Genomic DNA, 25797 nt, shown 5'->3' with positions numbered 1-25797 from the left:
TCTTGAGCCAAACTTATGTGTGGGCTACCTAATGGAATTTTATTAGGAAGAAAATTGTGTCAGAAGGTGATAAAAGTTATGGTGGGAACACCCCACTTCTGAATGGTGGGCTGGACTTTCCAAGCCCTGCTCTCTCAGGTAAGAGGACCTGTCTCCCACAGAAGAAGCTGCTAGTGAACTCTGACCAAAGAGCTCCTCACAGGGACAGGGTGAGTGCTATCCATGGCTTCTCCTGGTGTGCCAGCAAGGTGTCAGGTTTCTGTAGAGCTTGTAGGGCATCTGAAGAGCCTTGCAGAACAGATGTGTCCTGCTCTCGTCCCCTGGCCACAGTGATACTTTATAATGTGGATTAACTCTGGGCTGCTAGCCTCACTCCCAAGTCCTGGCTGGCACCTAGACTGTGCAAGAGTTAACAGTTTCCAGAAAATATTCATTTAGACAAATAGCATAGTACTTGAGCCATGTATATTTTTAAAATTATCAAGTCTTTACTCTTGGGATTAATCTTATCACATCATTACTTTGCACTGTCTTTTGTTTTGTTTTGTTTTGTTTTTTGAGACAGGGTTTCTCTTGTGTAGCTTTGCGCCTTTCTTGGAACTCACTTGGTAGCCCAGGCTGGCCTCGAACTCATGGAGATCCGCCTGCCTCTGCCTCCCGAGTGCTGGGATTAAAGGCGTGCGCCACCACCGCCGGGCCACTTTGCACTGTCTTGATTACCATGGTTATTATGTGGATCAAAACTAAACTGAACAATAAGTTCTGGGTTGCAAAAGAGGACTGATTTTTACCACCTCTCTCCAAGTCCACCAGTTCAATACCAATGCAGGTGATACTTGAACCATGTGTTATAATTCTACCAAGGGGCTGATAAAAACACCCCCCAGCCAGCTTTACCAGAGTGGGGACAAGCCTTTGGTGTATGAGCTTCCTGAATTTCTAAATTCAGAACAGGATTGTAGAAGGGGCCAAAAAAAAAGTATTTCACTTACGACTTCATTTACCTACCCATCTACCTGTCCATGTATCCATTCCATCCATCTACGTATCTATCCCATCCTTGTATACATCTATCCACTGTCTATCTATTCACTTATCTATCCATCCACCTATGACTCATCCACCCATCCATCCATCCACCTGTTCATCCATCCATCCATCCATCCATCCATCCATCCATCCATCCATCCATCCATCCACCTGTCCATCCATCCATCCATCCATCCATCTACCTGTCCATCCATCCATCCATCCATCCATCCATCCATCCATCCATCCATCCATCCATTTATCCATCCATCCATCCATCCATTTATCCATCCATCCATCCATCCATCCATCCATCCATCCATCCATCCATCCATCCATCCACCTGTCCATCCATCCATCCACCCACAAAACCACCATGAAAACATTCATCTCTTGCTGATTGTTGAGTACCTGCTGTATACTAGGCCCTGCTGTGGGGCTAGAGAACCCAAACTTTATAAGCTAAGCCTTTGACATTCAGTGGTATCAGTTTGAAGCTGAGGTTTCTGTCCTGCAGAGTGCAGGCCTCTTGAGTAATGTGGAGTTCACTGAGCCTACCACATCATAAGATAGCCCATGCGGAGCACAGAAGCCAGTCTCCAAGGATACACTTTGTATTGTTCAGGGGTGGGTGGGAGTAGGTCTTGTAGTGGGGCAGGAGTGGCTGTTTGGATCTGCCACTCAAGGGACCATTAGAAACTTCAGCAAGCAGGGAGGCTTCTAGTGATGCCCTAGTACCTGTTCTCTGAGGCCTCTCCCTTAGAGGACACAGTCAAATGCACTGAAAGGCACAAGGTTTGGCCAAGATTGTGTTTAGGGCACCCAGGACCTGTCTATTGATAGGTGTAAATACTAACACTCATGCCAAATGCACAGCATCAACACGAGGTATCCATCACATCTTCTGCTTAACTCCTACACGCTCTCGGGACCAATTGTGCAGTGGGTGGGGCAGCTAACAGCCAGGACTGAAGATTCAGATGAGACAAAGGAAGAATGCCCTGAGAGTCAAGCAGGTTGGGAGGGCAGGTAGTCTAACTATACCTCCATCTGCCAAACTCCCTGGCCTTGGCTATCGCCAGGGCAGTCTCTGACCTCTGAAAGGCATGTCCTGTCTTACTGAGCAGATACAGGGCCCACTTGAGGCAGCCCTTGGCCTCAGAAGTGAGTAAATATTGGCACTAGGGCTTTGGGGCCCTGACCGTTGCCACTTCAGCATGATGTGAATATCTCTATTGGAAGCTCAGAGTGGCTGAGGGCTGGCTCTGAGCACAGGGCTCAAAAGACATCTGTGAGCTAGTCTGGAAACCAGCTCCCTAAGGTAACCCCATCCTAATTCCCCCAGAGCTTTTCCTCCTGCTTCAGGGATGGTGACAACCGTGATCATCCTGGATTATTAACCAGGCAACCCAATGCCATCACAGAGAGAGAGAGAGAGAGAGAGAGAGAGAGAGAGAGAGAGAGAGAGAGAGAGAGAGAGAGAGAGAGAGAGAGAGAGGCGGGCAGAGAGAGGGTGTCATGCTAGAAGCAATGTTAGACAGGTGTTTCAAAGATGGAAGGCCTGGGTGTCTGGAGTAGTTGAGAGGTATGGAAGCCAGGCCCTCCAGCAGCCTCTGTGGAATGGAGGAAGCCCATGTGGCCACACCTTGACTTTAGCCACCTTGGCTCCGTCCTCCAGTCCTGTGTGAGAAGAAACACTCATTGTTTGATGCCACTACGTTCACAGCGGTGAGACCAGGCCCCCTCAGCACTGCACTCACCAGCACTGCCTGTGTTCATTCAGAAGCTCTTCCACTGCCCATGGAGCCCAGGCCCACCTCAGCCACACCCACAAGTGTGGCTGACCCGAGTGTGTGTGTGTGTGTGTGTGTGGTATGTGTTGTACCCCAGCTCTTGGGCCTTGGGTCCCTGAACAGAGAAAGGTATGCAGGAGACAGGATCAGTGATGGGACATCTTCAGCCACCACTTTCCTTTTCGGGGTCTGTCTGCCCAGGGCCTGTTGTCTCACAAAGCTTCTGTCATCTATTACACAATGCTCAGACTTGACCACTGGGTATGGCTTGAGTTTAGCCAGGAGAGCAGGGCCACCATCTCAGGTAACGTTTCCCAAACTGGCATTTTGTGGAACTCTTGCTTCCAGGCTCCACTATGGTCACCACCCACTGACCTTTGTAGTTTATGACAGTGTGGACGCTTTCTTATTTTTATTTTTAAAATTTTTAATTTTAGAATTTCACACATGTCCACCCTTCAGGTTGGCTTGCTTTGTTTTGTGACCAGTCATGAATATCTGGGCCGACTGTAGGCTGTGAGTTAAGAACTATCTGCTGGAGCCCACTGTGCTCAGTACAGTGCACACAGCCGAAGACAATGGTCCCCATCTCCCAGAACCCACCAGGGGCCCATAGTTCAAGCCCTCTCCCTTCCTTGACTGATTGCTGAGTGGGCTGGTCTTGCGTGGACCTGTGGAGGTACAGTTGAGGTAAGTTAATGATTACGGTAGTTGAGTCTATTCTGGGTCTCACTCCCCCGCTCCCCCTCCCGAACAGTGTTCCCTGGGCCTTAGAGGGTGTGATATAGGTGACTTGTTTAGGATCAGGTCCTCATCTGTCACTTTTCTGCACCTTGGGCAAGTGAATCTCTGCATTTTCCACTGTTTGTTGAGGGGAGAAGCATCTCTGCTGGAGGCTGGAAGGTGCCTGTGTCTGCAGGAATACGCACAGAAATTTAGGAGGCAGTTTGCTATGTCAATGTAGTTAACTATAAGAAATATGCAAGAAAGAAAGAAAAAGAAAAAAAAAGAAAGAAATACACTCAGGAGGCAGAGGCAGGTGGATCTCTGTGAGTTTGAGGCCAGCCTGGTCTAGGTATCAAGTTCTAGGACAGCCAGAAATATATATATAGTTAAGCCGTGTCTGAAAAATGAGGGAGGGAGCAGCAGAGAAAGACAGACAGATGGACAGACAGGAAGGAAGGAGGGCGGGAAGGAGGAGGAAGGAAGGAAAAGACCCCCCCCCCCAACATTGGTGTACTACCTCTCCAGACCTGGCTTGTCAGTGAAGCTTGTGCCAGATACTGGTGTCCCTTCCCCTGTGGACTGGGTCTTGAATTGATTGAATTGAATCAGTTCAGTTAATTCACTGTTGCAGAGGTGGGGATATCTTGCTTTCCAGATGGTTTCTTATGGTCCCTTTATCCAGTTAATCCTCCCCCGTCACACACCTTCATCTCCCAGTCCCCTTCCCTCCCTCTTTACCTAAGCCTTTCCACCCCAACATTCCCCTCTTTACTTACTTTCTTTATACCTATGCTCTGCCATCTCCCACCTCTTAAGGTACTTTTTAAAATCTCCAATGGTCAGGAGTATGAGGTCACTTTCCCTGAGATGACTAGGTGTGAACAGGACAGTTCCCTCATGAGCATCATGGGGAAATCCCATGATATAAAGAGTGATACTATTCTTTAAAGGAACTTGAATTTGGTTCCCAGTACCCATATTGGAGAGCTCAAAATCACCTGCAACTTCTGTTCCAGGGGACTTGACCCCTTCAGCCTCCAAGGCGACTACACCCACATGCACACGCCAACACATGCATGCTCATAATTGAAATTTCTTAATCTTAAAACTGTATTGTTAGGGTCCGAGAGAAGCCCCCCCCCCCCCCCCCGAGAAAGACCAGCAGTCACGGATGCAATTTAGCAAGAGCGTTTATTCTTTCCAACAGTTGGGGTGGCAAGCAGCAACCCCAAAGGGGGCGGTCGCAAGCTCCTTTTAAGCAGAGTTAGGGGAATTCCAGGGAGGAGGGATTAATCTGGTGCTGATTGGTGGAGGAAAGATTAGTCTGGGAGCTGATTGGTGGGAGGCTGTAGTGGTTAGGGGCCCATTGGTGGTGGTGGTGGGGTCTAGTGTCTAGGGGCTTGTTGATGAGAGGATAGGGAAAGTTGTCTTTAGCTATCAGAAGTCTGGGGGACATCTGCTGAGCCGGCAGAAGGTCTTTGGGGGCACCTGTTGATTGGTTGCCCCTAGGTTGTGGTTTTCCTGAGAACTGCTTGCTCAGCTCCAGGCCATTCTAGTGAACCGAAACTAAGGTCTGGTCCATGCCAGGGCTGCTAAGGGAGCCTGTTATGGCCCTGGTTTGGCCACCCGGTCCTCTCAGTATCAGGACAAAGGTTTTGGGGGAAACAAGGGGAACCTCCCTATTCCCACAGTCTACTTTTTGCAAAGCTTCAATGGCACATGATAGTTTACCAATATAAAGTATATCCCAATAGGAGTGTAGTAGGAAGACCTACAAAGTCCTTTGACTAGTGGTTAAGAACATGAGGTAGAAATTCTGAATTTAGCACTCTGGCTGCTCATCATCTGGGTCCACACCAACTGGAGCTTGGTGTAGGTGTGAACAGGATTTGGTGTGGGTGTGATCAGGACAAAGGCATGGTGCCTAACATTTAAAAGGACAGGTTCTTAGCTGCTGCCAGCACATGGAGGTATGTTATTGAGATGTCAGGGTTCACAGGATTTATTTTGAACTATTCAGGCGAGGATGAAAAGCAGGGAGAGAGATGGTACCCAGGTGTGAGTAGGTGAACTGTACCATCTTCTGGCTTAGTTTGTGTGCTTGGGACCATCAATAGGGGAGCAGACAATGCAGAAACCACCTCCCTGTGATTCTTACCTCCTGAGCTTGTTTCCCAGGTAGTGGGAGTCTGTCCTCAGGTTGGTCGCCAGCAGTAGGGGGTCGAGAATATAAGCCTACACAGTACTTGTAAGCCTACTAGCTGGTCCCCAGACCCAGGGCTCCCAGCCAGGCTCCACCCACTGGCTTAGAGCTGGCCACACAGGCCTCCCAGCTTCCGTATCTCCAATGTCATCACCTAGGCAACTGGGACGCTGCTGCCACTGCCCTGCCACTGCCCGCCTGCAAATCACGGGGCCTCCAGCACCTCTACCCAAGTCTACAGACCCACCCAGGGCCGAGGCTCAGCCAAGGTAGGCAGGGGTTCTGCTTGACTCCCAGCTCTGGATGCAGGGTTCTCTTGCTGTCCCCCTCCTTCACAGGACAAGAGCCTCAAGGTGCCAGCAGGATACAAAAGCCCTTCCCCACCAACTCCCACCTGGTAGCCCAGAAGGAAGGCACTGGGTGAGCAGTGCCCCATAGGCAAGCTGGTGGCCAAGGCAATCTGAGAAGGCACTGTCTGTGGTTCTGGTGAGACAAGGCGTCATGGTGTGGCACTTTGGAAAGTCATCTGTCCTGAGTGGACTTCAGGGTCTCCCATAGCTGGTGAGGATGGGAACAACCGTGGTTCTGGTGTCTCCACAGCCTCCACCCCTTTGAACCACCTGGATTTCTCTTTATTCCCTGCCCAAGAGACACCAAGCAGCTACCCGGACCCTCTGAGGCCATGTTTGTCCTGCAGGATGTTGCCACTGGCCTGAACTGAGTGGCTCTCCTTAGCTCCCTCTCCACTGCCTACCCTCGGAGAGTCTTTCAGCCTGAGCCTGTCCTGGGCTTCATGGTCCTCACATGGCCGCCCACAGGCTGGTCTGAATGTGGACAGGGGCCTCAGCAGGCCGGTCCATCTCCTGCTGTTGTCCATGCGGGCTGCTGTCCTGTGAACAGCAGGTGAATGTCCCAGGAATGCAGATTACAGAGGGTCCTACCAGGGTGAGGTAGAGAAAATCCTCCATAGAAACTGTTACAGCGAGGCCAGAGGACGTGTGAGCATGCACATGACCACCTCCGTTGTGTGGTGCATCGTGAGGCAGTGTGCACACGTTGGTAAGAGGGTGGGTGGGAAGACAGGGCATAGGGGGTCCACACCCTAGTGTCTTATCATCAATCCTTTCAATAGGACCTAGCCTTGGCTCTGGAGCCCAGATGGATGGAATATTGCTTGAAAGAGAGATGTCTACCTCCAAGTTTTAAAGATAGGGTCTCATTCTGTAGCCCAAGCTAACCTAGAATTCATTGTACTCCAGGCTGGCCCTGAATCCTAATCCTCCTGACTCAGTCTCCCCAGTGCTGAGATTGTGAGCATATATCACCACGGTTGTCTTGGGGATTTGATTGGTTATTTCAACTGCTGGTCCTGTTAGCATTCATTATAGGTCACCCTCATAGGTCTCATGCTCTGAAGCTCTCGTACCTACAGTACAGAATGCTAATAGGACCAGCAAGAGGACACAGGGTACCCCTGTGCCACACGTGGCCAGTGACATTTCCTTGGGTCCCAAAATCTGAACTCCCAACAGACTGAAGATCAAATGAAGATACAGTTCCTTTTTACTTGTCATTTTAATTTTTAATATTTATTTTGTGTGTATATGTGTATGAAAGCATGTGAGGACATCCCAGAGATTGAACTTAGGTCATCAAGCTTGGCAGCAAGTGCCTTTAACTGTTGAGCCATCCCACTCAGCCTCCATGGGAGCCTTTTAGACCTCGGGTGCAAATGGTGAGGTTTGACCCCTAGTAGCTCACTCCAGGGTTCACCCATCCTTCTCTGACCTGCAGGACCACTTGATCACACTAAATGATTCATTCTGCCACCAACGTCTGTTCACTGGGCACCAACTTTGTGCGGTGCACTCACTGAGCAACATGGTCAGGTCTGTTCTTTGCGTCACATGGGCTTCTTCCCCTGTAGCGGATGCCATGACACTCAGGGAGCCAGGGGATGTCCAGAGACCCTGAGAGGTGAGGCTCTGCAGCCATCCCTAGTCCTGCAGATGACAAGCAGGATTCTGCTATCAGGCAGCATAGAGCCTTCCCTTGCAGCCTCGGGCCTGAGACAGAGGGTTCTGATGTGTTTGGCTCCTTGTTCTATCAGGTTAAAGGCCGCCTGGAACTTTCTCCAGGAGTGGGTGAGTCCTTGGAGAGGTGGGTGAGACAGAGGGTGCCTCCAAGAAGCCACCTTCCACATCCAAAACCAAATGGAAGCTGGACCGTAAAGACCCACAGGTGGCTGACTTACAGACACAGAACTATTTTTCACCTTGGATCCTTGGTAACAACCTTGTCCAGGAATCTCCTGAAAGCTTTGCATGGCTCATTCATGCAAGGAAGGTGTGGCAGCCTAATGTAGGGACTTGAGAATCTGGGCTTCACACACAGGAAGAGATGGGGGCCCCTGAATTGGTGATTTGTTGAAGGTCTTGATGCTGGTCAGTCCAGGGGTCTGAGGGTCAGGGTGCACACTGGAGCCTCTGTTTCTGTCCATGTCCCCATCACTGACCTCGGTAGCTCTCCTTGCCCTCTCGGCCTCTGTCCTCAGCAGCAGCGATGTGATGTGCCTAGCAGCTGAGCCTCCCAGAGCAAACCCCAGGCTCTCGAATGATGGTGACCAGCACACAAAGGGACCATTTGCCCACTGCGAGCAGGGTATAAATGGGTTCAGAACAGGGCAGATTGAAAGAACAAGGGTGACTGGCAGCCTGGCAGGGAGTAGGGCTGTGTGCCGAAGAGCTGAGACATAAGGGGGAGGCTGTGACAACTCCCATGCAGAGGGCACTCACCCCACTGAGACTTGTTCTGGCCGCCTGTACACAGTGTCTAGACAGACACCTCCCTGATGCAGGCTCCCATCTCTCCTGTCCCTCAGCACGAGCTCCTCTGTGCTCAGCAGTTGCTGGGCCCCAGTCCTCTTTCCACTCCATCCTTGCTGGCCTGAACCAGTCTTGCTCCCCACTTCTCCCCACCCACGCTCCCTTGGAGTTCCTCCTCTAGGTTGCTGCTGCACACGGCCAGGGGAGGTCTGCTCAGCTGCACTGGTGGTACATGGTGGGTCACACCAGCAAGCTCCCTTGAATTGCCCCACCCCTGGTCCCTTCAGAGGAACTCACTCCATCAGGCCTGTCATACCTCTGACTCCCACCCTCCAAATTCACCTGTCCACTTGTTTCCACCCACCATAACTGGGAGGCATAGGGTGAGAGTCCAGACCCGGCTTCCCGGTCCTTCTCCCTGGCACCCAGCCTTTGGTATCATCACAGGCATCATCCATTCTGCCTCCTGGGTAATGAGCTTATTCCTGACTCACCTCTTCCATGAGATAGAAATCAACTCGCTTTTTGAGGAGTCTGTGAGTAAGGTCGTGCTCAGCAGGCTTGAGACAGCTTTCAAAGAGGGCTGACACCAGAGCTGCTGTGATGGCGCAGAGACCAGATGAATGGCCTGTCTCAGTCCGCAGATGCTATTTCTCACCCCGCCTTTTCCTTACAACAGGACCTGACTTATTCTCTTCCACTGTGACCCCAATACTAAAGGCGTTGTGACTGCTGGGCATTCAGCATCTGCTCTGTGCAGGATCATCACTCGCCCAAAGCTGCCGCTTCATGGTCATTCTCTTCACTTCACTTTATGGGGGTGGACATGACAATCCATAACCATCCCTTTACAGATGAGAACACAGAGACTCAGGATGAGCATGCCACCTGCCCAGATTCACACAGCCGGAGAGTGGCGGAGGTAGGCTGTGTAGACAGAGAAGAAGGGACCTTATGTGCCTAGCAGGGTTGAGTGTCAGGGTAGGTAGAAAATGATGGGGTTAGATGCCATATGTCCCACATGAGCCCAACATGTGGGTGGAGAAATAGGGGCAGAAGGAAGGTCTGAGCAGGTCAGCAGAGGATAGGGGAATCCCTGGATGTCTGCATGTGGGCAGGGCCTTAAAAACAGGAATGGGGACTTCCCCTGAAAACGTGGGAGTACATACTGGAACCACTGTCACCTCTAGGGAGGTGAAGTAGAGGGCAGCGGTCAAGAGCTAGGCACTAACTATGTGCCCTGAGTAGGTGACTCAGCCTCTGGCTGTTTGCTGGTTAGTCAAATAAGATGCAGGACATACTATTCTCGGCACATCGAGGAATTCATGCTGTCTCAAGGGGTACGGGTCAGCATCCTGCAGTATTCATTTCATTTGGTCTTGTCTGAGTTCCCACATGATGCCAGGTGACTTGGCATGGGTGGGAAGTTTGACCAACTATTGTCTCCTTCAAGAAGTACAGGGAACCCTGGGTGACCTGAGATGAGGGGTAGGGCTTCCTCTAACCCCATTCCCATTCCATGGCCGATGGCCTCAGCCCAGGGAAGAGAAGGCAGCTGCTTCATATTTCACATAGCACACCCCACCCTGCAAGGAGTGGCTAAATCCATCTTCCATCACCAGCATTTCCCTCCCCTAGCTCGGGAGAGGGCAACCGCCACCTGGACACCAAGGACCACCTGGCTAGGGAGCAGAATGCCAGGCTGAAGGTCGGGATTCTCCCACCTGTGAGGTGAGCGAGGGCATTGCTTCACCCGGTTTCCAGCTGGGGCAGGACCAGCAGGCCAAGGCAGTTGCCGCACTCGCCCTGAGGAGGGAAGTACTTCTGCCTCGCACCAGGTGGGACCCCAGTCTCTGTCCAGCCTACCAGGTGAGAGCAGCTCCTCTTCTAGAAGCAGATTGAGAGAAACAGGCACCTGGCACCAAGGCTCCAGTGTGGTCAGGTTCTTGGCTTCCTGTGTCTTTGGGCTGTGACACAGCCCAGAAACACTGTCATTTCAGGAGGCATAGTCCCTGGCCATGTCCCTGAGACCGACACCTACCCTCTGCCCACACTAGAATCTCATGGGTACTAGGGTATCTTATGTTCCCTGGAAGAAGGGACACTTAATGACTGAAATGGGTTCTGGAGGGCCTCTCTTGAGGTCGTCACCAACTTACTAGGCACTTGTGACTTCAATTCCTCTGTTCACTGAAATTAACTACTAGATGGGAAATGAGCCACTGACAAACCACATTAACCATGACATCATGTAGACATATGAAGATAGGGATGACCCAGGCAGGGTGGGTTCCTCTGGGGCTTTTCCCTACTGACCTGCAGAGAGAAGACCCCTGCCATACCCAGGAAATCCAGTTTCTGTATGGGCCCAGTGGTCCTGCCATGAGTCTTCAGTTAGCATCCCTGGGCTCTCTCTGTGGAGGATGAGGGGACCCTCTATCACCCAGTTGTGACAATGGGACTGTCCCCAGCAGGTGTAATTATCCCATGGGGCATGACTCCAGTGCAGAGTTGCCAGACGTGCGTGATAAGCTGTGTTGTCCTTGGTTCAAGGAGGGTTTGCTCTCTGGATGCATTGCTTTCCTTCTATAACCCTCTTCTCCTCTAGTGTCCTGGGCACTGCAGGCCTGGCTGATGTACCCCTTCTCAATGCTTGTGGGGAGTTCGTGGGGTGCAGCAGGTGCTGAAGTCTGAGTCTGTCACAGAGCATCTTTGGCAGATTGCAGTGGTCCTGGCTCACTGGTGTAGGCACTGCAGAGAGGAGCTCAACTGAGGCTTCGAGGAGGTGCAGGAGGGGCTAGGACAGGGCCAGAGGTACCCCATGTCCCAGCCACGCCCACAGGCTGTGACATGGCTGCAATGTGAACAGATGTGCACCGGTACAACAGCCTTTCACGATTCGGAGCTTCTGACATGACTGGCCAGGCAGCCAGGGCTCCTCTGGGGGTCATTGGTGCTTCTGCCCTCAGCAAACACCATGTGTAATTCAGTCTGCAGTCTTCCTCTGAAGATCCTGGGCCTCCTGTGGCTCCCATCACATGACAGGATGCATGCTCTTTCTAGAAAAACACAAGTCTTCATCAAAAATCTACAATTCCTGGGACAGGGAGATGGCTCAGTGGGTAAAGGTGCTTGCTGCCAATCCTGACAGTCTGAGTTCTACCTCTGGGACCTGCACAGTGGGAGGAGAAATCCACTCTTGAAAGCTGTCCTCTGGCCTTTGAGGTATGCATCTGCACAAACCTGCACATACCCGGGCGCGCGCGAGGGGGGGGGCACACACGCGCACACACACACACACACACACACACACACACTGTATTTTTTAACATATATACTTCCAACAGTGAATTTGCAATTTCCCACTTTGTTGTAACTCTGACAATAGTTTTTCAAAGCCCATCTCATTTCCATCATGACATATAATGTTTTTAATGACATGCCATGGTCACAAAGTCTGTTCCTATGGCGTCCAGTTCTTGTCCTTCTACTGAACACATCTCAAGTTAAAGCATTGTGGAACCTACAGAAATGGTTCAGTTCATAAATTAATGCCTATCAAGCATGAGGACCTGAGTTCAGTTCTCCAGCACCCATGTGACCCTAACTCGAACCAACCCTAGCACTAAAACTTAGCAACCCTAACCTTAACCAACCCTAACCAACCCTAACCTTAACCCTAACCCTATCCCTAACTCTATCCCTAACCCTAACCCTAAATAACCCTAACCCTAACCCTAACCCTATCCCTAACCCTAACCCTAACCAACCCTAACCCTAACCAACCCTATCCCTAACCAACCCTAACCCTAACCCTGTAATCCATCTGTAATCCCAGTTCTGTGGAGGTAGGAGACTCCTGTAACTGGTCTGTAGCCAGTTTAGTTGAATCTGTGAGCTCCAGGTTCATCGAGTGACCCTATCTCAAAAAACAAGGTGGAGGGGTTGGAGAGATGGTTCAGTGGTTAAGAGCACTGGCTGCACTTCCAGACGACCTGGGTTCCATTCTCAGTGCTCTTATGGTGACTCATAACCATCTAAAACTCTAGTCCCAGGGGATCTGGCCTCTTCTGGCCTCTGCAGGAGGCCACAAGGAATACATGTGTGGTACACAAACATACATACAGGCAAAACACATCCCCGAACACACATACAAAACAAAGTGAAGAAAAAATAGGGTGGAGAGCAATGGAGAAAGACCCTCCCCACCATGTTGACCCCTGGCCTTCCTGTACACACACACACACACACACACACACACACACACACACACACACACACACACACACACACAAGACAGGTTACTGGGGATGTAGATTTAATTGAGAGGATTTAACTTAGAGTTCTAGGGTTGATTTACTGGAGTGCAGGCTCTGACCTGCTCTCTCACCCTGAGGTCACACATACCTGAAGCCAGGGCTCCAGGAAGCCCCTTGGATTGGCTGCTGTAGTGGTCAGCATCGCACACTCCTGGTGGTGGCGCAGAGGCAGTCTGACTTGGGATGAGAAGGGAGAGCAACCCAGCATCCTGGCTAAACATCCACTTGTGGTAGGTGGGAGCATGAGGAAGTGAAGGAGCCAAATCTGGCCAGGGTAGGAAGGGAGCTTTGTGGGATTTGAGGTTCAGGGGGAAGGCAGTGTGAATTGGAGCTAAATGGGTGTTAGCTTTGAAACTACATGCTGGTGCCCTCTATCAGGGAGTCACCAACAGTGTGTCCTGACCAGCTCCAGGGAGCTGGGTGCAGGAGCCCTTGACATTCCTCACCAAACCCCGGCCCTCAGGGTGCTGAATCCAGTGTGTTCTCTCCCCCCCACCTCTTTCACCTTCTCCCCCTCTCTCCCTCTCTCCCTCTCTGAAGAGAGAGACTATAAGCTATAATGTAATGAGACTGGGTTACCAGCTGTGGGAATTTTGTAGAAAACAAAGGAAGAGACAAGGCTGGATGGTGTAGGTGGTCTCCCTGAGGCTGTGGTGGTCTCTGAGTCCAGATCTAGATGCTAGGAAGGAGCCTTCAAAGACTTGTGGGCTTGTGTAGTTTGTTTGTTTTCACTCTTTATTCTTTGTTCTTTGAGGGGCCCACCACCCAGCTCCAAAATAAATACGCATGGAGGCTTATTCTTTCTTTTGAATGCCCAGCTTTAGCTTGGCTTATTTCTAGCCAGCTTTCCTTAACTTAAATTATCCCATCTACCTTTTGTCTCTGGGCTTTTACTTTTCTCTGTTTTTGCATATCTTTCTTTACTTCTTACTCCGTGGTTTGCTGTGTAACTGGGTGTCTGGCCCTTGGAGACCTCCTCCTTCTCTCACTCCTCAATCTCCTCTTCCCAGATTTTTCCTCCTTTTTATTCTCTCTGCCTGCCAGCCCCACCTATCCTTTCTCCTGCCTTGCTATTGGCTGTTCATCTCTTTATTAGACCATCAGGTGTTTTAGACAGGCACAGTAACACAGCTTCACAGAGTTAAACAAATGCAACATAAAAGAATGCAGGACAGCTTTGCTCATTAAAACAAATGTTCCACAGCATAAACAAATGCAACACATCTTAAAATATTCCACAGCAGACTTGGGCAAGAAGGCACGCCCCAGCTGAAGGAACAGAAGGGCAGAGCCTAATACCAGCATCTGGCTCAAGTGCACTCCACTGAGACCGCAGGAACCAGTGGGGGGCAAGATGGGAGTGGGGGAGGTGTATCCATGGTGAGCAGGCCAGGGTTTGATCTTCAGCCCCAACAGAGGCTTTGGTTGGATGTGCCTTCTTCTGTGTGGATGCAGGAAGACCTGGCAGGCAGGAGGTGTGGAAAGAAGAGCAAGTGTGTAGTGGACACAGAGTTGCAAAATCTGCTGAGCTCCCAGGGGGAGTCAGTGCCCGCAGATAGCCCCTCCCCGACCTACCGACCGACCTCTGGTTTGTTCCCAGGCACTGGGTTCCTGCCACTTTTCAGTCTCCCTCTGCTTGTCCTGGCCATGAGGGCACAGGGAAACCCATGGTCTCCCTGCTTCTCCGGAGGACTTGCCATCTTCAGAAATGTCATTGCTGGAACTGAGGAGGCCAGCCAGCATGGGTGGCAAGAGGTAGGGGTGAGGTGTGGAAGGTGGAGGTACCAGCAGAGCACTCCTGGAATATCCTACGCTGGGATACCCAGACCCCAGTCCAGTCCAAGGCTCTGGCTGCTGTCTTCCCAGACTATATCCAAGACGGGACCCTGGAGGAGCATGTGCTTGGGGTCCTTCACCTGACAGGGAGTTTCAAAGTGTCATTCCTATCCTGAGTACTGGCCATCAATGGGTGGCAAGAGAGCGGGGGAGACCATCTAGGGCCATGTGATCATGGCATGACTGACATCTGTTCCAGATGCTGCCATGGGTCTCTTTTTTTAATTAAAAAATAATAATAAGAGATGTGAGCTAGGGAAGTGGCCCGGTGGGTAAGGGTGCTTGTTGCCAAGTCTGATGACCTGAGTTCAGTCCCTGAACCCCATGTAGTAGGGTGAGAACCCAACACTGAAAGTTGTCCTCTGACCTCTACACTCACACCATGGTACACATGTACACACATATACTGCACCACATGTGTATAAATAAATGTAATTAAATAAAAATTTAGGGAATGCCCTGAAATTCTCCTAACACATAAATTAGCATTGCTTTTGGATACAAGATCTCATGTAGTTGAGGCTGGCCTTGAACTGATGCCCCTGCCTCAGCCTCTTGATGGTTGAGATCGCGTGCATATGCCGCTGCTGGCTTCCAAACAGCATTTTGAAGCTTGAAGCTCAGCAACCTCCATTCATCTTGTGGTGCAACCACTTCTTCTGTGTGGCCCCAGCATGTTTAACCCCCGAGGGAACCTGGGACCCATAAGCCTTTGATCGCCAATGCACCACCTGAGGCTAGCACCCCCAACATGCCTTTGACTCCCTTAGTGGATTTCCTGTTCTGTACCTGTCGAAGCGACAGACCCAGACACTGGGTGGCTCAGCACTGCTTTCACAGTTCATATGCATTGTGGGGTTTTGATCAGCGGCTTGTCTGGCCATGGCCAGATGCCACCTAACATGTGCTTGGCCATATCAAGCTTGTCAGCTCCTCTGCTGATGTGTCCCCGCCACCCCCCCCCCCAAAAATCTGGCTGAAGTGAATAGCATTGTCGTGAAGGGCCTTGTGTGACATGAGCCCTGTCCTTTCCCTTTCTGAGCGTGGCATGGGCAGTAAAAGGGAGAAAGGGAGCAGGGGCCCCAGGCAGGACTCCCACGCCTGTCCTCTTGGGTCTGAGGGTGTCGGCTTAGCCCAGCTGATCTTCACACCATTCATTCCCCATCCACCAGCCTGCTGGCCAGCCCACCCTGACCAATGGCTCCTCACCAGAATGGACAAGCCCTCCAGAACTGGTGGAAGCAGGTTTCTTCCCACCTTCTATGCTGATTGGCCAATGCTTTGTCAAAACCTTCATAATTGTGGTGAACGGGAAGTCGGGAAAATTAATTCTTATTAGTGAAGAAGAGTGCAAATTATTTATTCATCCCTGGGCTTATAGTTTTGTGGCCTTGGGCAAGGCGCTTTACGTCTCAGAGCCTGTCTCCTGAATAGGACGGGGCTGTCCTGTGCCATCCTCCCTTGATGGCTGAGCCTCCACCCTCTGGCTTCTCTGTCTGTGCTCAGCTGGGCCCCTGTACTGGCCCTCCCAGCTTGTGCCACTTCTCTGGGGACCGATGGCCTGGCGTGTGCCATCTCTACATGTGTGCCACAAACCTCTATGAGCAGCCGCCTGCCTAGGGTCAGACAAAAGCGACAGATCTGCCCTGCCAGCCCTGGGCAAGTCTGGACCTGTCGGCTTGGCAGTGAGGGCTGGGCCAGGCTGGCTCCCAGGGCCCAGAAGGCTGCCCCGGGGAGCTGTTCCTCAGCTGGGATGGGGGTAGCAGGCAGGTGGGCTGGGGTTTCCCTGCCCCACCCTCCCACAGTGACAAACTTGTCACTAGTTGGGAGTCCCTGCCCTCTCCTCCTGGGTGGAGCCTGGGTGGGAGGCCTTGCTAAGGAAATAGTGCGGAGAGAGCCAGTGGGTCCTTGCTGGGGTCAGGGTGACCCTGTTCCCCTTTATCTGTGTGAGGAGGAGACTGCCCACAGGTGACAACTCCAGTCCAGTCTCAGGGCCTTGTCCTCAGACTCTGCAGCGTGAAATTTTCTTTCCTGGGGGTCCAGGGAGGACCTGCCCATCTTGAGCAGCCGGCACAGCTATGCATTCCAGGCCTGGCTCCAGCAGGGGGCGCCCTACCCATGCTCTTAGTAAGAGGAGGGTGAAGTCTGAGCCATCTCCAAGTCCTTCCCCCACCAACACACAATCAAGACCTGGCTTGACCTAATCCTGGCTGTATCTGTGGGCTCAGAACATGGTGATGGCAGTCCTGGATCATTTTTGCACAAACTGACCCAAGACTCTGGAGACTAAATTCACTCACCCCACAGTATCTACACCGGGGTGCCCTTGTTACCTATTCTCTGGAGGCTGTTTCCTGCCTGTCCAGACCCCTTCCCATCTCATCAGAATCTAGGAATGACATCTCTAAAGCCAAATTTGCCCCAGTCTCACTTCCTGGACCAGAGGACAGGCTGCTTGGGCGGGGGGGGGGGGGTAGGGAGGAAGAGAAGGGGAGGGAGGGGAGGAGCAGCAGGGGGGCAGCATGGGTGGAGAGCTTGGCCGCTGCTCTGGGGTTCCCGTGCACTGTCATAGCCAGCCCTGTCCATGATCTGCCCCGGTACTGAGGAAGGCAGAGGATGGAACTCCCCAGATGCTCATGTTGTCCTCCCTCTTCCTCCAGAATGAGCCGCAGTGTAGGGGAGATGGCCCAGTCCCCCTCCTCCTCCCCGGGCGAGGGAGCCACCTTTGAGCATCTATGGAGTTCTCTGTGAGTATGGAGACCCCTCCCCCACTGGGCTTGCTTGGCCTTGGCTAGCTTGGAACAGATTGGAAGAGGGACCTGCCAGGGTAGCAGCTGCCTTAGGCCATGGCCTGGGTGCTTATGATCCACAGTCATGGTCTCTCTGGGGGCCGGTTCTCCAGACTGCTGTGGGCAGGAGAGGTCCAGGGCACGGAGATCAGGGCTGGTGGGGATGGTGGAGGCAGAGGTAGGAAAGCTACTGAAGATGGAGGACATAGGATCAATCTCTTGGGATGCACAAATCCTGCCAGGAGCCATGGGGTAGCCTGGCATCTTGAGCCAGGGGGAACTCCGGGGGATGCTGGGCCAGAAGCTAACAGTTTTCTCTCCCCACGACACAGGGAGCCAGACAGCACCTACTTTGACCTTCCCCCGCCCAACAGAGGGAATAATGAGGCGGTGGGCAGCGAGGAGACCAGCATGGATGTCTTCCACCTGCCGGGCATGACCTCCTCAGTCATGGTGAGTGAAGCAGGCCTTGCTGAAGACTGGACATTGGTAATAAGTGTGGGTTGGCTTTTCTTAGGAACCGGTGGAACAAGGAAGCAGGGCTTTGGGTGGCCCACCTTTGGTTAGCCAGGACACTTCCAATTATAAAGAAGTAAATATGTAGCCAGCTCGTGTTAGGTCAGCTCCTAGGTAGGAATGGATTCAAGCATGACTGGCTTCAGTGGTAGAAGAGCGTCAGGCATGGCTGCACCCACACGTTTCCCAGGTGCCTCTTTCACTGCTTCTTGCTTTGTTTTTTTCTGGGGTGCTTTTGTTTTGAGGCACCCTCACCCCTCAGAGAGAAGGGAATTGGGATTCCCCCAACACCTCAAGGCCCTGTGGAGAGGGCACCTCTCTTTTTCTGTTGCCCAGAAAGCCGGCTCCATGTTGGTCTGATTGTGCTCCTTGCTACTGACCGCTGAGCTGTCCCTGTCTTTCTGACTGGCCCATGTCCCTGTATCCACTGCTGGACCAGGTCAGGATGGAGGGCAGTGAGGTACTCTCTATATCAGGAGGGGAAGCCGTGGCTCCATTCCCCATCTTGGGGGCTCTCTTTCCTGGGACCTGCAGGGGTGCCAAGCAGCCAGCCTTTGAAATGTGGTCTCCTACTGGGAGCTCCTCTTGTCAAGAAAGCAAGCCACAGTAGTTAGTGGGGTTCTGCCCGACTCTCCTGCTACCACTGCCATGCCCTGGTGGGACCATGAGCTGGAGGGAGGTGGCTGGTGCATGCAAGAAGGGGCATGTGAAGACCTCTAGTCCTGAGGAAGCCCCTTGAGGCCTTCTGTCTTCAATATCCTCCCCCACTGGACCACCAGGGTGCTGGGATCCCACGAGACATGGGGGCTGGGAAGGTGTCGGGTGGGGACTTGTTGGAGGAACCCTGCAAGCACATGAAGGAAGAGCAAAGCCCAGACCAGGTTGGCACTTGTCAGCTGCAGAGGCACCAGAGAGCTGAGCAGGTCCCCAGCACACCCTTTCTCCCACTAGCACTGATGGGCTAAGCACTAGAGGACCAGGGGCTGGAGAGGCTGGGGAAGTGTGACGCTAACTCTTGTCTTGGAAGGGGAAGCCTGGCCACCTTGGGCCTCAGTGAACAAGAGGCCCATGGAGACCCAGCTTTAAGAATGAGTGTACAGCAAGGTTGAAAAGGCAGGAGGCACCTCCCTATCCCACCCCTCTCGTACAGGGTGGAATGCTAGACAAAGCCCACTGGTCCCTGTGGAACTGGAAGAAAACTGTCTCCTACAGAGGCAGCCCTGGTGGGCAGGGGTCTTTTAGGTGCCAGCCTGGTGGTGTACATGTCTCTGAACTCTGCCTGTCCAGTTCTGGTCTCTGCCTATCCAGCCCTGGTCTTTGGTTGTCCATCCCTGGTCTCTGGCTGTCTATCCCTGGTTTGTCTCTGCCTGTCCAGCCCTGGTCTCTGGTCTCTGGCTGTCTATCCCTGGTCTGTCTCTGCCTATCCAGCCCTGGTCTCTGGTCTATGCCTGTCCATCCCTGGTCTGTCTCTGCCTGTCCAGCCCTGGTCTCTGGTCTCTGCCTGTCCATCCCTGGTCTGTCTCTACCTGTCCAGCCCTGGTCTCTGGTCTCTGCCTGTCCATCCCTGGTCTGTCTCTGCCTGTCCAGCCCTGGTCTGTCTCTACCTGTCCAGCCCTGGTCTCTGGTCTCTGCCTGTCCATCCCTGGTCTGTCTCTGCCTGTCCATCCCTGGTCTCTGGTCTATGCCTGTCCAGCCCTGGTCTCTGGCTGTCTATCCCTGGTCTGTCTCTGCATGTCCAGCCCTGGTCTCTGGTCTATGCCTGTCCATCCCTGGTCTGTCTCTGCCTGTCTAGCCCTGGTATCTCAGAGCAGCAAATCACCCTCATTTAACACCTGTGAGGGTCCCTTTTATAGGCAAGGAAACTGAGGCAGATGCTGTGGAAGGGTAGCCTGGGACTTATGGGTCAGAAGGTGGCCCTGCAGCATGGCAAGAAGGATAGTCCCCCATCCTGCCTGCTGCCCCTCAGAGACAAGATCCTGACCCTCATCATCTAGGATATCAGTGTCTTCCAGTCTAGAGGGACAGGAGATGGCTACCAGGTTCCAGAGCGGTGGGGTGAGGGGGGCTTACACAAAGACTCTAAAGATGCCTGCTTTGGGAATGCTGGAAGCTGCCTGCCCCAGCCCAAGCTACCCATCCCATGCCTGAGAGGGCAGAGTGCTGAGACTCCACTGACCTACCTTGGTGGGGGTCTTGGATTGAAGGGGAAAGCAGGGAACAGTAGCCCGGGCCCCTGAGGCTAGGGATATGGGACCCACCCCTGGCCCTAAGGATGCCCAATGTAAACATGTTGGCAGGGTGCTCATGAGACCTCACCTGCTGGGGCATGCTGCTCCCAGCGGGGGTAACTCGGGTGGGGCACAACGCCTCCACAAACAAGGGGCCCGCTTTGTCAGGTAGCAACATGTCTTGCAGTAAAGCCATGGATGAAATTCCTGGGTGCACAGCTCAGCTCCTGGAAGTGGGAATTCCCTGGAACCAGGACTTCCTGGCCTCCCTTCTGCAGGCTTCATCTGACTCTTATGTCCAGTCCTCTCAAGCGACAGCTACGGCCCCAAAAGCTTCCTGTATGTTCAGAACTCCCAGCAGCTCTGAGAGCAAAAGATCAGGACTCAGAGATAAGCAATGTGCAGGGCCATCTGCCTGCAGGGCTCAGCAGCAGGAAGATGGCCTTGCCACCCCTGGCAGAGGGCTGCGGGGAGCTGCGGGGGACACTAAATGTTGCACGCTGTGAAATGAGGTATTTGAAGTTTGAGCTCATAAATTACACAGCTGATTACAGCTTATCAGTGTCACAATGCTCAGGGAAGAAAGGGACATCCTGACACTGCAGGGGGCGTGCTCCCAGAGCAAGGTGAGGTGGCCAGTGATGGGGTTCCTAGCTATCAGCTGAGTCCTGTGATGCATGGGATGGAAATAATGGCTTGGGGTGCAGCTCTGTGGGGGTGTTTTGGGGACCTACAAAGTCCCCTGTTGTTGCAGGATGGGCCTCTAAGGAAACAGTGGTCAGGGCACAGATTACAAAGTAGGTACTCCTGGTCTGGGGAAGCCAGAGGGTAGCCTGCAGAGGCCCACACTCTCACGTGTCAGTTGTGTGGGTGCTCTTATGTATCTAGTATCTGAAGCTCAGGAGGTGAGGTTAACAACTCACACTCAGGGCTCTGAAATATGATGGACATCTGAGGGAGGAGCTGGCCGGCACTCACACAGAGAGGAGGGTGCACGTGCCATGGACTCACAAAGTGAAGCTCCAGCCTCACACCCCAACATCTGCAGCAGCTTCTGAAGCGTTTGGGTGGTTTTTAAGAGAATGACTGAGTGTGTATGATCTTAGAGTCCAGGGGGGTTGGGAAGTACAGAGAGGAAACCGTGGTGAGAGGGCTGGGTACCTGGGCCCATTCAACCCTGTGGCTGGATGAGAGCTCCCAAGTGCTAGCCCCAGCCCTGAGAACTCTAGCCCAGTCTCTGGCTGGGTCCAGGACAAGGAATACTACCCAGAGTTGTTCTCAGGTCAGTGGGCAGTTCTGGCATCTGAGGTACCAAGGGCTCTCAGCAACTCTACCTCCTGTGTCCTCGGGTACCCTCCCCACCCCAACAGAAGCTCACTCAGTGCTGATTAGTGCCTAGTTGTTCCTATGTGCCGGACAACCCCACCCAAATACCAGGACAGTCCAGCAAAGCCAGCTCAGTCCTTGAACAGATGGGACATCTCTTCCCTTCAATTGTTCTGTGTCCAAGGGGCCTTGAGTGGGAGACTACTTTCTGTCCCATGGGAGGTCTTGAGCAGGTCCACCAGCTGTAGTGAACCCTCAAAACTATATGATGCCCTTCACCCAACCTTAATGACTGGCAGAAACTGGTACAGTCAGTGAGTTCAAGTTCTTACATGCCTCTGAGTCTCCATGTCCTTGCTTGTGAAGTTGGGTGATGGAAGGGGCTAGAATAGAGAGAATGCTGGGAGATGTGCAAAATCCTGAGTCCCAGCTGAGGCTGAATACCAGCTCACCTGCCTGGCCTTGTGTGGAGGGCCTGGCCAGGCCTTGACATCTGACCACATCCTGGTATTACTTAAGGTGACTGGGTTTGGTGTGGACAGGAGCAGCTGGGCACCTAGTGGATCTTGGAAGAGCCCCAGGCTTGGTGAGGGAAGCTGTGAGCCCCGGTGGCCTTCATTTTCCTGTGGCCATGTAGACAACGTAGCAATGACTAGAAGGTTATGATGGGTAGGGGGAAATCGAAGGTCCCTAAGGTCCTGGGTTCATAGCCCACCCTGGCCTTCCAAGTTGGGAAGACTTTAAGATCCTTTAGTCTTCTGGATCTCAGTGGCCCCATCTGTAAAATGGAGAGGTGACAGAAGTCTCTAGGGTTTGAGGACAACAGGCTCTATTTCTCCCACAGGGAGTGATGGTGAGGGCACAGATGAGGTCCTGTGTTTCCCAGACTGTCCCCTTGAAGGTCCCGAACAATTTGCCCGGCGAGGGCACCGGGTCCTGGAGCTGGTTTTGTCCCTTGTCCAGTTTGGCTTCTGCATATGGGTTTTTTTGGCCCTGGCAGTGGTCTTCAGTTCTGGCAGTCCTTGAAGATTCCAGGTGGTTTACAGAAACCATGCTTTAAAACAGGTCCTGGTAGTTGGGTGTGGTGGCACATGCCTAAAATCCCAGCCCCTGGGTAGCCCAAGGAGGGGGATCTCAAATTCAGGGCCAGCCTGATCTGCATAGGAAGACCTTGTCTCAAAAATGAAATGACCCCCTGTTCAACAAGAGGAGAACTCAGAGAAGCCTTTCCCAGGTACTGGGCAGGGTGAACTGAGGGGCCATGTCAACAGCTGGGGATGGGAATGATTGTCCAGCCTGTCCTAGTGTGCCCAGCAAAGTTGAGAGGCTCTGGATTGTAACATGAATTGCTAAACAGTCTTATTAATAAAAAAAAAAACCAGGAGCCAGACACTGGGGTTAAAACTAAGAGATCAGACAAGCAGAATAAGCCACAGCCAACCTCACCTTACCAAACCCTTAGCTTCCAAAGAGACCTACTTCCTGTCTACCCATGCCTATATGCCTTTCTGTCCCAGCTACATCATTTCCTCTTTCTGCCCAGCTCTGTCACTTCTTGTCTGTCTGTACAGACCTTTATAGTTAGTGCTGGGATTAAATGCATGTGCCACCATGCCTGGCTCTGTTTCCAGTGTGGCCTTGAACTCACAGAGATCCAGATGGATCTCTGCTTCCCAAATGCTAGGATTAAAGGCATGTGCTACCATTGCCTAACTTCTATGTTTAATATAGTGGCTGGCTTTTTCCTCTGATTCTTAGATAAGTTTTATTAGGCTGCACAATATATTGGTGGACACAATATATCACTACACCGGATGCTGTCACATGTGTGTATGTGGTTGGCGTGGGGAGGGGGGATGCGCAGGGGAGTGGGGGAGGAAATCCCCTATTATCGAGGCTTCCACCACACTGTCCTGGAAGATTGAAGGGAGGGCAAAGTCCCCTTCGTGAGCACCATCGTGTATCGAGGGACAGTAGGAGCTTGGCTTTGAGGGCAGGAATCCCACTTTTCACCCCATATACACAGTGTTAGATCAGCCTCTTCCCTCTGATTCCTAGAGTCTCTGTGAACCACATGAAGGTGGACACTGAGAGCCAGAGGCCCCTCCAGCTCGTAGGATGTAGAGAAAGTATGGAGGTGCCATGGTTGAACAAAGGAAAGGGCAGAGAGGCAGGTGCCCTGGGCAGGGCTGCAGGATCAGTCCCTTTCCTTCCCCTCTCCACATCCTCCTCCAGGCCTGCACCTCCACCATAGGTGCCCCTGCCCGCTGTCTGGTGCCTTTCTCTGGTATCAGCTGTTGTGGTCAGGTGGGCCACAGAGGTTTGGGGGTGGTGCTGCAGCTGGATAGGGCAGAATGTACCATGCCGATCTCCCCGCGGCCTGTAGGGGGCTGAGCCAGGGAGTCAATGCCTTGAGACCTCACGGGGTATCTAAGGAAGCATTCCTGGCTTTGAGGAGGGGAGTATCTCTCCAGCCCAAGAGAAGGACACACATGGGCCCTGTGTAGAGCATCGTTGGGGCAGGTAGGTCAGGCAGGATATACCTCTGCAAGGAGAATTTACACCGAGAGGAAGTGTGGGGCTAAGTGGGGCAGGGACTGGGTTCAGTATAGTCCACTTGGGGACCCCAAGCCTACCCACCACCCCTAGTGGTTTCTGGCTACCCTTACCTTGGCAGGCTTTGGTGGTAAGAGTGTCTTAAGTTTATAGCACTGAACGCAACCGACCCCCGCCCCCAACTCCCCTGCCCCACTCCAGGGTCCAGGGGAAGAGGAACAAAGCCACCAGCAGGGCCAGTACACGGTGTATTTGCTCCTGAACCAACACACCACATTCAGGCACCTGTCTGTCCTGACAAGCTATCTCTCCAGAGCATGTGGTGTAGAAAGAGCAATAGGGGCCTGCAGAACTTCACTCTCCTGCCTCAGCTGTGAGGGTTCTGCAGGAGCAGTCAGCAAGTTGGAGCCAGTGAGACACACAGAGAAGCAGGTGGTGAGGACCCCTGGCACTGTGGAGGGCACCTGAGGACCCTACCACTACCTGGGGGAACCTGAGGCAGACAGACAGACCACCTAGGAGGAGGCAGGAGGCCGGGGCAGAGGCTGCGGTGGTGAGGAGAGCTCAGAGCTGGACGTGCCTTCTCTCATGAGGCTGACAGGCTCTCAAGCCAGGTGCCTCCTCTGGTAGTGTGGGCACGAGCTCTTGTTGAAATCAGTCTTGCTCTCTTTCCCTGTGCTCATTCTCCCGTTTTCTCCTTTGGGTATTTGTAAAACCGACGTGAGGACTCAGAGCTGCTGAGGGGCACAGTTTCCTAAACCGCATTCAGGAAACTGAAGGTCATCTCTTTAGGGTTCTCTGAAGCAGCCTGGCCACGCCTCCTAGGGTGGGAGTCTGCAAACCTGCCCCTTAGTCCCCAGGGAGGGAGGCTGCAGCTGCCCCCAGAACTTCTTACTGTAAACACCCTGAGCAGTGTTTCCCAGAAGATCGCCTCCCCCAAAACTTGACTAACAAAGTGACTTGATTATTCATAGCTGACCTGTGAGCAGTGCAGAGCTGGTGTAACTTGTGGCTCCAGCCACAACCAAGCCAGGCGGGGCTGTGGCTCTCGGGCCAGTGTAGGGCTCAGGATGAGGTAGAGCATCTCCACTGCTTCTGTGGATCCCAGGACTCTGAACAGGGGCTACAGCTACAGCCCCTGCCCTCTGCTCCAGCCCAGCTACTCCCAGCTCTCTGGAGAGGCAGAAGGTGGTTTGGAATTCGGCAAGAAAGGGCTAGAAGGATTCAGTCTTCATTCCATCTCTGCATCTTCTTTAACATCTTTAAACTCTCTATGTGGGGCTCAAGTTGTTGTGTTTCAGGGGGCCTGGAAATTCAGTGCCAATGTCCACTCTCATGGGACACATGTCTGTTGTAGACAAGAGGGGTTCAGGTACCTCTGCCAAAGGTGACTTCCTGGTTGAAACAGACCTGAAACTCAGATGCCCCAGACAAAGAGCAGTGTGACCACCATACGGTCCCCACTGGGCAGATGTCAGCTCCTGGCTGAGCAAGGTCCGCGGTGGCTGAGATACATTCTCAAGGGGTTTCTCGGGAATTCTGTTTGGTGGGAGTGGCCACGTCCCTGCTTCCTGGGCTTTGGTAGAGCCAGGGCAAAATACTGTCTATAAGGCAATGCTATGGGTTCTTTGACCCCACCCAGCCCTATGCC

At 52.7% G+C, this 25797-nt stretch overlaps 1 protein-coding gene and 1 pseudogene across 2 annotated transcripts in view; one reads left to right on the top strand and one right to left on the bottom strand.

Moving 5' to 3' along the window:
- Nucleotides 1–715: 715 nt before the first annotated feature.
- LOC121827769 (small nucleolar RNA SNORA40) lies at nt 716–834 on the bottom strand (annotated as a pseudogene).
- A 2252-nt stretch (nt 835–3086) lies between these two features.
- Tp73 (tumor protein p73) overlaps nt 3087–25797 on the top strand; it is a 61680-nt gene continuing 38969 nt past the window's right edge. Inside the window, exons 1-5 of one of the 2 annotated variants that reach the window (XM_076565790.1) lie at nt 3087–3126; nt 3285–3512; nt 5910–6020; nt 17392–17478; nt 17853–17973. In XM_076565790.1, coding sequence (XP_076421905.1) covers nt 17393–17478; nt 17853–17973 — 207 coding nt within the window. In that variant the 5' untranslated portion in view covers nt 3087–3126; nt 3285–3512; nt 5910–6020; nt 17392. Of the gene's footprint in view, nt 3127–3284; nt 3513–5883; nt 6021–17391; nt 17479–17852; nt 17974–25797 lie in introns of those variants that run through there. The other variant, XM_042272555.2, reaches the window with a different exon arrangement.

This window comes from Peromyscus maniculatus, chromosome 2 (assembly GCF_049852395.1).
Source record: "Peromyscus maniculatus bairdii isolate BWxNUB_F1_BW_parent chromosome 2, HU_Pman_BW_mat_3.1, whole genome shotgun sequence".
Lineage (NCBI taxonomy): Eukaryota > Metazoa > Chordata > Mammalia > Rodentia > Cricetidae > Peromyscus > Peromyscus maniculatus.
The sequence above is the reverse complement of the archived record's forward strand: the minus strand, read 5'-3'. Positions and strand labels throughout refer to the sequence as shown.